Source organism: Lynx rufus, unplaced genomic scaffold (genome assembly GCF_022079265.1).
Source record: "Lynx rufus isolate CCGP_SWC_20201006 ecotype Redwood Valley unplaced genomic scaffold, mLynRuf1.p SCAF_3, whole genome shotgun sequence".
Classification (NCBI taxonomy): Eukaryota; Metazoa; Chordata; class Mammalia; order Carnivora; family Felidae; genus Lynx; species Lynx rufus.
In genome coordinates, this window is record NW_025814845.1 from 167,247,169 (window position 1) to 167,260,874 (window position 13,706).

Consider the following 13,706-nt stretch of genomic DNA (forward strand, 5'->3'; position numbering starts at 1 on the left):
ACAAACACTAATTTGAAAGATAAATGCAGGGGCGCCTGGGTGGCTCGGTCAGTTAAGCGTTCGACTTCGGCTCAGGTCATGATCTCACTGTCTGAGTTCGAGCCCCGCGTCGGGCTCTGTGCTGACAGCTCAGAGCCTGGAGCCTGTTTCAGATTCTGTGTCTCCCTCCCCTCTTCACGCTCTGTCTCTGTCTCAAAAATAAAAATAAACATTAAAAAAAATTTAAAAAAACAACAAAAAAAAGAAAGATAAATGCACCCCTATGTTTATTGTAGCATTATTTACAGTAGTCAAGATATGGAAGCAACACAAGTATCCCTTGATAGATAAATATATAAAGAAGACAGACACACACACACATACATACATACACAGGAATATTACTCAGCCGTAAAAAAAAGAATGAAATCTTGCCATTTGTTACAACATAGATGGACTTAGAGGATATTATATTAAGTGAAATGAATCAGAGAATCAGACAGAGAAAGACAAATACCATGATTTCACTTATATGTGGAATCTGAAAAACAAAACAGAAACAAACAGACTCATTACATAGAACAAATCTGTACCCAGAGGGGAAACAAATGGGAGAATGGACCAAATGGGTTAAGGCGATTAAGAGATACAAACTTCCAGTTAGAAAATAAATAAGTCACAAGGATGAAAAGTATAGCATAGAGCATATAGTCAGTAATATTGTAATAACTATATGATGAAGATGACAACTAGTCTTATCATGGTGAACATTGCATAATGTGTAGAATTGTTGAATCACCTTGTTGTACGTCGGAAACTAATATGACATTGCATGTCAGCTGTACTTCAATTTAAAAAAATCCCTGCCTATATGCAAGCTTAAGACTCTTACAGAGGAATTTCTTTTTTTTTTTTTTTAAGTTTATTTATTTTGAGAGAGAGAGAGCACACGTGCTCGCAGGAGTAAGGGGAGGGTCAGAGAGAAGAGAGGGAGAATCTCAAGCAGGCTCCGTGCTGTCACCGCAGAGGCCAGTGCGGGGCTTGATCCCACAAACTGCGAGATCATGACCGGAGCTGAAATCAAGAGTCATTCACTCAACTGACTGAGCCACGCAGGCTGCCCCTTATAAGGGAATTTCTTATTGACATTGACAACAGAGGGAACTCTGGCTATAAGGATTTTCAGGAGAAAAAGTCAATCACTGGCCACAAATGAAAGGATTTTTTGTTTGATTTTTTTTTCTTACATAGACTTTATGGCCAATATGAATCTACTTTCATAATAGCCAAAATTTAATAGTGTTCAAATAAAAAGAATATAAGGATGTAATTGTAAGGAGATGTAAAGATGCCTAAGATCTGGCTCCTATTAACTTGGTTGTCTTAATAGAGTTAGCATATGTTGTGAAATAGATGATCTGAACTGCTGTCATGTAATACAGAATGCTCTGAAAGTTTTTTTTTCTTTTTTTTCAGCGTTTATTTATTTTTGGGACAGAGAGAGACAGAGCATGAACGGGGGAGGGGCAGAGAGAGAGGGAGACACAGAATCGGAAACAGGCTCCAGGCTCTGAGCCATCAGCCCAGAGCCCGACGCGGGGCTCGAACTCACGGACCGCGAGATCGTGACCTGGCTGAAGTCGGACGCTTAACCGACTGCGCCACCCAGGCGCCCCGCTCTGAAAGTTTTTAAAGGAACCCACAAACTCCCTTAGTGTCCTCAAATCTTGACAATAAAGAGAAAATCTTCACATTCAAGGATAGAAAGCTTTATAACCTCAAATATGGTCTCTTGGTTTATACCTTCCCTTTAGGAATGTCTCTCCAGACATGTCTGTCAACCATGCATTGTACTCTGGCCCAAATTTAGACCATTACCCTTCACTTTATTCTCCCATGGCTTGCCACAACCAGGCACTGATACTTAAATACAAGAAGGAAATACACAAATAATTATCAACTGCATAATCTAACTCGCTTGCTGTAGCTTTGTAGCTCTAGGTCCTGTAGGCTCTGTTTCATCTTCACGGAATCTTGGAAGAGAAGGAGCTCAGTTCTGTAGGGCTGCCTGCCTGTATGATCTTTGGCCTTCTCTACCAACATGCCCTTCCAAGCATGACTTGACTCTGAAATTCAAGGCCAAAGAAGAAGAAAATATTCCCTTTCTTTTTAAACTAAAGCCATCTTTCAGTTTCTCATCTGTTAGTTTATGATGGATTCTTTCTGGATAATTGTGGAGACCCTACCCTCTGCTCACTGGAGTATTTCCTTGTTCTTTAGCCCCAACATGACAACCACATCAAAATACAGTTCATTAAGATGAGCATTTTTACATAAAATAGAATCAGGACAAAATTTACTTAAAGACTTTAAAAATCATGAGCAAAGAAAGATTATTGATATTTTATTGATTACTCTTTTTTTTTTAAATTTAATGTTTATTTTTGAGAGAGAAAGAGAGAGAACATGAGTGGGAGAGGGGCAGAGAGAGAATGGAGACACAGAATCCAAAGCAGGCTCCAGGCTCTGAGCTGTCAGCACAGAACCCGATGCTGGGCTCGAACTTGGGAATGGCGAGATCATGACCTAGGCCAATGTCGCAGACACCCAATCAACTGAGCCACCCAGGCTTTTTTATTGATTACTTTTAAAACATCAGTTTCCACTTGCATGTCTTCAGTACCCCCAAGGAGTCTTTTTAGACCCAACAAAATATTCAGGCTTACAGGACTGCCAGGGGCCATACTGGCATTCATCTACTTAGGAGGATACAGTCCAGGAAGGGGCAGTGCTAGGCATCCCTTTTCAGTGGAGTAGTCCTCATAGGAGTGGGTATAGCAGTCCAAAGGTTTTCTGCCTTTCACTTCTTCCTTCCCCAACCCCCTCCAGGTCACAGCTCAGGTGCAGGAAAACAACATCCACATTGTGCAGATCAGGGAGCCACCATGGGTTAGAAGCCTCATATAGTACAACTGCTAATATCTCCCATAGAAGCTTTATTGGTATAGATTCCAGGGTCCCCTAGGGACATACCTTGAGTCATCCCACTCAGAAGTTCAAAGCTATAGCTTCCCACCAGGTAATTGAGTGATTTTTACCATAAGCAATGTTGCCTAGTAACACAGCTGACATTCACCTTATCAGGTTTCCAGGGCAAAAGAGATAGAAAGTTAATCCAAGGTCACACTTGTCTTTAAGGAGATTTTTTTTTACCTTTTATCCACAACTTCTCAAGAGTATTTTTATAAAGATGACTGTGATTTCAAATTTGCCTGAAATAAATGGCTTTGAAGTAGCTTCATAATTTTCTGTCCTATAATGGTAAATTTTAGCTTTTCTTCCTTTGACTGTTTTTCCTTTTTTGATAGGTCGAATCAAATATTCTGAACAGGTGTATGATGCGTGTATGGAGACATTTGACTGTCTTCCTCTTGCTGCCCTCTTAAACCAGCAGTTTCTGTGTGTACATGGAGGGATGTCACCTGAAATTACTAGTTTAGATGACATTAGGAAAGTAAGTAATCTTTCATTAGTCTCATGGAGTATATATATCTTTAGTTCAGTTTTTTTGGTTTTTTGTTTTTTTGCAGTCAGCTAATATGCCTCCGTCTGAAAATTTTTAAATACTGGTAATCAAAAGTAAGAAACTGGAAATCATCTACAATCTCATTATTGGGAGATAACTACTGATAATATTTTGCTATTCCAGAAAATTTCTGTAAATTTTAATGAAATCTGTACTTTTACCAAGTAGGAACATAACATATTTTGGGTACAGTCCTGAGACTTTAAATAAATTGTGTAGCAATACGAAAGGAAGGAAATCAGGATTCTAATCCCTGTCCTGCAGTCAATTGTGCAATCTTGACCAAATCCCTTAAGTCTTAGTCACATTTTCTTCTCTGGGAAATAAGGAAGTTAGAATGGATGGTCTGAGGACTTCCAGCTCTGAAATTTGTCGACATTGACATTTTAAATGATAGAGTTTAAGTTGCTATACTTGCGTGAGTTGGTGATTATTATTTTCAGGACTTCAAAAAAAGATGATCAATCTTTTTTCACTTCTGTTCTACATTACCATCTTCTTTTCTCTACCTTTGTATTCTTTTACCTGTCTATGTAGGTACTGAAAGTAAAGATTTTTCTGTTTATAAAACTTTTCTCTGAATTAAAGTTACTTTCCTCAGGGTAAGAGGGTGTGCCTACATCTCTGCTGCCTTATCATCTTTAAAATAACCAGAATTTCTCTTTTACATTGTAAGTCTTGAGTTTCACAATTCTGAACCAACTGTATTAAAAAAACACTCTCCTTTCACTTAGTAGAAGTCCTCAGCTATTTTAGTTACTCATTTTGTCTTGGTTTTTATGCTGCTAACCAAAGCAGCAGTGACTAAAGGCTTTAAATTGATAACTTACATTGAAATGCCTCCACTGCATAGAATGGAAAGGATGAAAGTCCTTTACAAAATAAAACTAGAAATCTCCATTGGGATGAGGTAAAAAATGAACAGAACCATTGTAAAACCTTTGCTCCTTTGATGGTAACCTTAGCTTACCTAGGCAGTTGAAATGAAGACTTTCCATAGCCTTTCTCAATAATAGTATATCTCTATAGTGGTTGATTTCACATTCGAATTAAATGAGTACTGCTTTTAATATTAGGATGTAAAGCAGTCCTTTTCTTAGATGACAGAGATATTTATAAAAATTTATTTCAAGAAAATAATAAAAATTGTATATCCAAATTTGTTAAGTGTTTGTATTCTTCCTAAAGGAACAGTTCTTTAAGGTGCTTGCTGCTTTTTCCCCTAATACATTCTTGTGGGTAGGAGGTTTTTGGCTTTTGGGTTTTTGATGCATACCAGGTTCCAAAAGGTCTTTTGCTTTCATGATTTTTCTTCTTTTGGCTCTTGTGTGTCTTCTAGTTAGACAGGTTTAAAGAACCTCCAGCCTTTGGGCCAGTGTGTGACCTGCTTTGGTCTGATCCCTCAGAGGATTATGGCAGTGAAAAGACCTTGGAGCACTATACCCACAACACTGTCCGAGGGTGCTCTTATTTTTACAGGTAAGCTAATCCTCAAAGTTATAAAATTAGGAAAGGCAATTGCAGTATGTTTCATCAAATTATTTTTAAGTATTTTATATCTTTAATTTGTATAGTATCGGACCTTCTGTTTAATTTTTTAATTAACAGAAGGCAGAAAACTCTTGTTTGTTTTGTGTTTTATATCTTAATTGGCATTATGTCCTCATATATGAATACCCTCATGATACTTAAGTGTAACATACTGAACATGATTGAACAGAGTATCTTGCAGTGCTTAAATGTTATTTTCAGACTCTAGATAATCTTGATTATTTGTTCCCAAACATCATTGATAAGCTTTTTTAAAAATAAAGGTTTGTCGACTCTTCCCTCAGAGATTCTGATTGAGTAGGTCTGAGACAGGAAAATCCTGTTATTTTTTTAAAAGCTCTCCAACTTCTGGAACCACTGCTATAGGCAAAGATATAAAAAGAACAGGACATTGTGAACTAAGCCCAGGACATTTCCTGGAAGTTGGCTGTTGTCTTAAATCTCACATGAGCTTTTATTGTGTTCTGCCGTTCAAAAATAGGGAGGTAGAGGGAGGTTTGAAGTCTAAATATTTTTAGTTCCAGTATTTTACTGTGACAAGTAATGCATAAATGTAGTCCCCTAAAAAATTTGTTAATTGCCTAAGATAATATATTCATGAAGTGAAATCCACATACAAAAAGTAAAGAACTTCAAAATTGCCATAGTTTTAAGATTTTTCTAAGCAACCTTGTTTTATTCCTTTTTGAGTCATTTAAATTTTACTTCTCTTGGGGCACGTGGGTGGCTCACTTGGTTAAGCGTCCAACTTCAGCTCAGGTCTTGATCTCGTGGTTCATGAGTTCGAGCCCCACATCGGGCTCTGTGCTCCCAGCTCAGAGCCTGGAGCCTGCTTCAGATTCTGTATCTCCCTCTCTCTCTGCCCCTCCACAACTCGTGCTCTGTCTCTCTGTCTCTGTCTTGTCTCTCAAATATAAACATTAAAAAAATTTTTTTTTACTTCTCTTTACATTGCTTAAAATATAGAGCATCATTTATTTTTTTATTGTTATTGTTTGTACAGTATAAACTGGTACAGTCTCCTTGGAGATCAGCTTGATAATATCTCTCAATTATAAATGTCCACCCAGGGCCTTTGAACCAGGAGTTCTCCTTCTAAAATGTAATCCTATAGCCTTAAGTCAATCCTCGTTATTTATGAATTCTGAGCTGTAAATTTGCCTACTTGCTAAGAATTACTTGTAACTGCAAGGTCACCATTTAAACACTTTCGTGGTCATTCACAGACATGCACACATGCAGAGTGATGCAAAATTCGAGTCACCCCATGTGTGTTCCTAACTGAGGTTAACAAGGAGCTGCTCTGCCTTCTTTTTCCAGCTTTCATACTACAAAACTATCATTATACCATTCTTTCTGTGATCCATTTAGTGCAACATTTTTCACATTTTTTGTTGGCAATTTGCTATGTAAAATGGCCCCCAAGCATAGTGCTTAAGTGCCATCTGGTATTTCTATGTGTAAGAAGGCTGTGATGTGCCTTGCAGAGAAAATACGTGTATGTTATATAAACCTAATTCAGGAATCATTTGTGACATTGTTGTCCATGAGTTCCATGTTAATGAATCAACAGTATGTATTAAATAAGATGTCCTTAAACAGAAACACACATAAAACAAGGTTATGTATTGATTGATTAATGAAAATGTGACCAGAGGCTCCAGGACCCTATGTATTTTCTCTAGGAGCAGTGGTTCAGTTTTGACTAATTCTGTTTTTGCAACAACTTTATAGAACATAGCTACTGCAAATAACAAGAGCCAACTATATAAATGTGCAAATGTGTAAAATGTATGTACAGCTGACTCTTGAACACGATGCATTTGAACTATGCAGGTCCACTTATACATGGATTTTTTTTTAAGTTTAGTTATTTATTTTAAGAGAGAGAGGGTGGGTGAGAGGCAGAGAGAAAGGGAGAGAGAGAGAATCCCAAGCAGGTTCTACACTGTCATCACAGAGATCGTGAGAGCCATGAGATTATGACCTGAGCTGAAATCAAGAGTCAGATGCTTAACCAACTGAGCCACCCAGGCGCCCCTACATGGATTCTTTATATAAATATAATACAGCACTATAAAAGTATTTTTTCTCCTTTATGATTTTTAAAAAAATTTTTTTAATGTTTATTCATTTTTTGAGAGACAGAGACAGTGTGAGTGGGGGAGGGGCAGAGAGAGAGGGAGACGCAGAATCTGAAGCAGGCTTCAGTCTCTGAGCTGTCAGCACAGAGCCTGACATGGGGCTCGAACTCATGGACCATGAGATCATGACTTGAGCCGAAGTCAGATATTCAATTGGCAGAGGCACCCAGGCGCCCCCTTCCATATGGTTTTCTTAAGAACATTTTTATTTTCTCCAGCTTATTTTAGTATAAGAATACAGTATATGATACATACAACATACAGAATATCTGTCAGTTGACTGTTACGGGTAATACTTCTGGTCAGCAGGCCAGTAATTAAATTTTGGGGGAGTCAAAAGTTATATACATGAGGGGTGCCTTGCTGGCTCAGTAAGTAGAGCCTGCAACTCTTGATCTCAGGGTTGTGAGTTCAGGCCCCACATTGAGCATGGCGCCTACTTCAAAAGAGTAATACATGTGAAAAAAGGTTATACAGTTACACAGTTATAAAAAGTTACACAGATTTTTGACTGTGCAGGGAGTTAGCACTCCCTACATTATTCAGGGGTCAATGGTTCAAGGTTATTCATTGCTGTATTATTATCTTTTTAAATGTTTATTTATTTTGAAAGAGCATGAGTAGAGGCGGGACAGAAAGAATCCCAAGCAAGCTCCATGCTGTTAATTTTGACACTTAAGCCAGACACTTAACCAACTGAGCCACCCAGGCACCCCTCACTGCTGTATTATTTATGATAAAAGATTTAAAACAATCTAGATGTTCAATAGAAGGCTAGTTAAATACCTTGTGGTATATTCAGACAATGGAACGTGCCAGACTATACAGTGAAGCTGTTTTTAAAAAAGAAAAAGAAAAAAAAAACCTTTGTACACTGATACAAAATCCTGGCATACTTTGTTTTATTGCACTTTGCTATATTGTACTTCATAGATACTGAGTTTTTTTTTTACACATTGAAGGTTGGGGCAATCCTGTGTTGAGCAGGTCTCTTGGTGTTATTTTTCCAAAAGCATTTGCTCATGTCATGTCCCTGTGTACATCTTGGTAATTCTCCCTATATTTCAAACTTTTTAAATTGTTATTATATTTGTTATGGTGATCTGTGATCAGTGATTAAAACCACTGAAATCTCAGATTATGGTTAGTATTTTTTGGCAATATTTTTAAATTAAGATATGTGCATTGTTTTTTAGACATAATGTTATTGCACACTCAATAGACTACAGTATAGTGTAAACGTAACTTTTTCATGCACTGGGAAACAAAAAAATTCATTTGACTCACTTTATTTTGATATTTGCTTTGTTGTGGTGGTGTGGAACAGAACCAACTATATCTCCAAGGCATGCCTGTAGAACATCTTTTAAAGAGTACTCAAAGAAACCAGGAACATTGGTTGTTTCTAGGGTAGCTGGAAGCTAGATGTAGGAAGAAGGAAGGCATTTGGGGTGCCTAGCTGGCTCAGTTGATCTTGGGGTTGAGAGTTTGAGCCACATGTTGGTGTAGAGATTACTAAAAATAAATAAATAAATTTAAAAAAAACGAGAGAAGGGAGGTATTTCATTGTATAATCATTTGTATCTTTCAATTTTATACCAAATGAATGTACAATCTATTTTAAAAGTTAATATTTTCTAATGAGCATCATAAGAAACAAAGATTTAAACATAAAGTAAATAATTGGGGCACCTGAGTGGCTCAGTCGGTTAAGCATCCAACTCTTGGTCTCAGCTCATGATTCTTGGTCATGATCTCACAGTTTGTGGGTTCAGGCCTTGCACTGGGTTCTGCACTGCCGATGCTGAGCCTGCTTGGGATTCTGTCTCTCCCTGTCTCTCTCTGCCCTTCCCATGCTAGTGCTCTCTCGCTCTCTCTCTCAAAATAAATAATGATAAAGTAAATAATTAACACTTGGATAATTCCAGGATAATTTGGTATTTTCCAGTTCTTCCTATCAGGTATTTCTAAATGTAGAAAGATAACATTACTGAAAGAGAATGTTAGGAGCAGATGTAAATATCAGACCTTTCATTAGAATACGGTTGGGTGTAATATTTGTATTTACTCCTAAAATATTCCTGTATAATATTAATTTGGCATAGATATTACCTGTGAAGCTGTTAGTAGATTCTTTAACTTTTCAAACCATTTGATAGTTTGAAAATTGTGTATTCAATTTTTAGCAACTAATAATCTTTCTCTGTCTCTCTCTCTCTCACACCACACACACTCACTCTCTCTCTCTCTCTCTCTCTCTAGCGCTCTCTCTCTCTCTCTCTCTCTCCCCCTCTCCCTGGTACTTTTTTTTATATCAAGACACAAAGAAAAGTTTTGGTTTTGTATTATTATGGATTAAGACAAAGACAGTTAAAAGGTACAGGAGCTTTTTTTCTGTCGTAAGGTTATCTGTTACCTGTATATTTGATCTGGAATGAGTTATATTCATGAAGTAGAAAAACAGTGATGATTGCTAAGCCATAAATAAAGGTTCAGTGGTGGGGTGCCTGGGTGGCTCAGTCGGTTAAGCATCCAACTTCAGTTCAGGTCATAATCTTGAGGTTTGTGGGTTTGAGCCCTGCGCCAGGCTCTGTGCTGACAGCTCAGAGGTTGGAACCTGCTTCAGATTCTGTCTCCCTCTCTCTCTGCCCCTCCCCTGCTTGCTCTCTCTCTCTGTCTCTCAAATAAACGATCAAACAATAAAAGTCCAGTGGTATGTCAAAAACCTGTCTTTTTGAAACAAATTCAACTAATGTCATCTTGACTTTTCCCCTTCCTCCTATTAAAAAACAGTTGTTTTAGTTCTGGATTTATATTTTCTAATTTTCTATTCCAGTTACCCTGCAGTTTGTGAATTTTTGCAGAACAATAATTTGTTATCAATAATCAGAGCCCATGAAGCCCAAGATGCTGGGTAAGTTAGATTTATACTGTACCAGATATCACTGTGGAGTTTTTGCCTTTATTATTAAGACAGACGGACTGTTATTTCTCTTCCAGGTATCGAATGTACAGGAAGAGCCAAACAACAGGCTTTCCATCACTCATTACAATTTTCTCTGCCCCCAATTACCTAGATGTCTATAACAATAAAGGTAAAAGAGTCCAGCGATATTTGAGTTTGAATTTGTGAGTAAATGTGAGCTCTAGTTTAATCATATGTGTGTGTGGTTTTAAAACATATGTAAATTTTAAATAAAAAGAAAAGAGGTCTTAGTTGAAACAAAGGCCAAGAAACTTAGAATTTAGGCTACTGCTTGGTTTTCATTTCCTAAAGAGTATTGGGCTCTGTAAATAAATAATAGGTTTGATTTGTACTCCTGAATCAAAATATAAGACAAATAAATTACTTCAGGTTCAAGTTAGAATAGTCACCATAAATTATTAGTTTTGGTGAATTTATTTGTAACAGTACCTCAATAAAATGTCACTGTTTGGTGTTTTAATGTTTGTACATTATTAAGCTGTTTTTGGTTTTCTTGAGGAATGGTACAGGCAGAGTGAATGCCATAAAAAATTAAGAAAAATCATTTTAGTCCAATCCCTGCCAGAAACTAGTAGTGTAACTTTAGGTCTGTCATGTAATTTTTCTAAACCTCAATTTCCCATATTAAAAAAGAGGATTAAATATAAATATGCCTTCAGTCCAGAAGTTCTCATTCTAAGACTTTATCCTATTGAAATTTTTTCTTTTTAAGTATGCCCAATGTGGGCCTTGAACGCATGACCTTGAGATTGAGAGTCACATGCTCTATTGACTGAGTCAGCCAGGTGCCCTGAAATCTTTTTCTTTCTTTCTTTCTTTCTTTCTTTCTTTCTTTCTTTCTTTCTTTCTTTCTTTCTTTTTTTAATTTTTTAAGATTCATAGTTTGTAAGTTTTGTAGCAGGGCAGACTTCCTCTGTAATATCCTCTGTAACATCCTCTGTAACTATTTTGTTGTTTATAAAGTATGACTATAAAATAATAGAACTTTAATACAAACATGCCAGAACGTATATATCCAAGTGAGTATTGTCCCTTCACAGTAGTTACCTTGGGAAGCTACACGCTTATTCCAACAATGCTGCCATTGTTCAAAACGTTTTTGGAACTCCTCTTTTGGCATTGCCTTCAGAATCTGCGACACATTCTTTTGATTATCCTCAGTGATGGGAAACCTTCGTCCTTTGAGGGTGGATTTGATTTTTGGAACAGCCAAAAGTTATTCGGAGTCAAGACTGGTGAATAAGGTGAGTGATCAAGCTAGATGGTACCATTTGGGGTCAGAAACAAGGTATGATTACAGGGTAATGAGACTGGTTTTTCTTGTGTTGCTTATAAAATGGGTCTGGAGGCAATTCCACAAGAGGAGTTCCAAAAATGTTTTGAGTAATGGCAGCATCTTTGGATTAAATATACGGTAAGGCAGCAAGGTGTATTGAAAAGAGCACTAATAAGCTGAGTCAGAAAATCTAGTCTAGCCCTGCTTCACTTTTCAGTCCACGGTAAACATGACACTTAATTTCACATCAATAAGATATTTAACTTCTCTGAGCCTCAGTGTATCTTTAAAATACCTGCCATATAGGGTTGTTGAAGATAAGTTGGAATAATAAAAATAAATATTAAAAAGCATCCATGAAACTCTACGTTGCTGTAGTACTATAACATTTTACAGTTGTGCCTCGTATGACTATGTCAAAGGACCACACTCATCTCATATATAAGGTCTGGTGTGTTTGTAGTTGGTGGTTTCTTAAGTCTCATTACTTTATAGTCATACCTTGTATATGCAGGTGGGGAGTCAAGTTTAAAAGCAGTCCACAGTATACTCACTACATAACCTGAGCCTGTGTAAAGGGAAACTATGGAATGGCACATCTCATTTCAATCTGATTTGAATCAGTCATCTTAGTGTGTCCTTCAGTGGCTTCCTATTCATTTTTAAAAACACTTCTTTGGCTTAAGTTCTCCCCCAGCCGTATAGTTCTTTACATCTCGTCATTCTTTTCTGAGTCTTAGCTGTCTAGCCACAACACTCAGCTTCTCCCTAACTCCATTGTTTCTTATTTCCTTCTTCCTAATATGCCCAATATATTAGAGACTTAGTTTTGTTCTTGTTTCTTCCATTGTGAATGGTGTGTGTTGCTTGTGTTGGTAACTTCTTCAAGGACACTTAGTGGCTATAGTCCTCATATTTGTGATGAAGACTGTCCCTTCTCCCTTTTTAGACCTCAGCTGGTAAGTGTGTCTCTTGATTGCATGGTGGATTTATTGGTGTGCTCAACTAAAACGTGCCACCCAAAACAGCAGTCATTTTACTGACTCACTGAACACCAGCTCATTTTTGGCCCATTCTAACCTGGTATTGATCTTGATTATTCCTTTAGCAAACTTTTAAAGTCACAGTCCAGTTTACTGGAATTTTCTGTTGACTTTGATATAACTGGTAACTTTATCTTGAAACATTCTTATTTTCCTTGCTTTTTCTCAAAAATTTTTTTTTTTAGGAAAAAGAAAATGTGGCATCTGAACCAATGTCTGCTGGTACTCAATTACTCCCCACAGAAGTACTTCTTTTCTTGAAAGACAAGACCACTTGTCTTGCAAGACAATTCACTTCCCCTTTTCTTTTTCTCTCTCTTCTTCTGTTGCTTTTCTTTCTTGCATATTGGTACCAACAAGTAATTCTTAGTTCCAATGATTATGTGAAAGGTCCTTAAGTCATAATTTTTAAAGATTTCTATTCCTATTTTTTTTGTTTCCACTGGGAACCTACACAAAAACAATTTTTTTTATCCTTTCATTTATAATTATCCACTGTAAAGACCCACCTTTCACCTCTTTTTCCTGTGTAGATTGAGGGAATTATTGAGTAAAATATATGCATAATAAAATACATATACATGAAAACATTGTATCTAGTGGCAGGTTTTTAAGAGCAGGCAATCCTACTTTCATGTATTTTCTTCATGATGTACATTTTAGACAGCCAGTAACTTACATTTTGAGCACACTAGGCAATCATTTAATAAGCAAAGAAACAGGAACCAGGGAATGACCTGTACCTCATTTCTGGAGTACTTCATACCCGATTCTATTTGTGATCACAGTAAGAGTAAAGAGAATAATGCAAACAACATCACAGTGCTTTTGCTCATGGTGAAGTCCAAGAAATTGGATTTCAAAACTTTTAAAATATAAAGAAAATTAGTTTGGTACCAAAGTATGTGTACAAATAAATAAACTGGTTAATTTAAACATTTATACAGTGCTAGCAATATACTGGCTGTGTATAGGAGAGATGGCTGTTTTAATCCTCTTTATATATGTAGATTATTTAATCTACTTTTGAGCCTTGTAAATTGCTCTAAGTTTACCATCTGTATCCCCCACTGTGAATTGATAATTGCTATGCTATAAACTCCCAGAGTTTATAAAATCTTTGGCTCTGGATAATGACTAG

At 36.9% G+C, this 13,706-nt stretch overlaps 1 protein-coding gene across 3 annotated transcripts in view; it reads left to right on the plus strand.

The window, feature by feature from the left end:
- Positions 1-13,706, plus strand: part of PPP3CC (protein phosphatase 3 catalytic subunit gamma) — a 108,025-nt gene that overhangs the window by 61,231 nt on the left and 33,088 nt on the right. For all 3 annotated transcript variants that reach the window (XM_047092180.1, XM_047092182.1, XM_047092181.1), the window contains exons 5-8: positions 3,348-3,493; positions 4,905-5,044; positions 10,097-10,174; positions 10,261-10,355. In XM_047092180.1, coding sequence (XP_046948136.1) covers positions 3,348-3,493; positions 4,905-5,044; positions 10,097-10,174; positions 10,261-10,355 — 459 coding nt within the window. The remainder of the gene's footprint in view (positions 1-3,347; positions 3,494-4,904; positions 5,045-10,096; positions 10,175-10,260; positions 10,356-13,706) is intronic.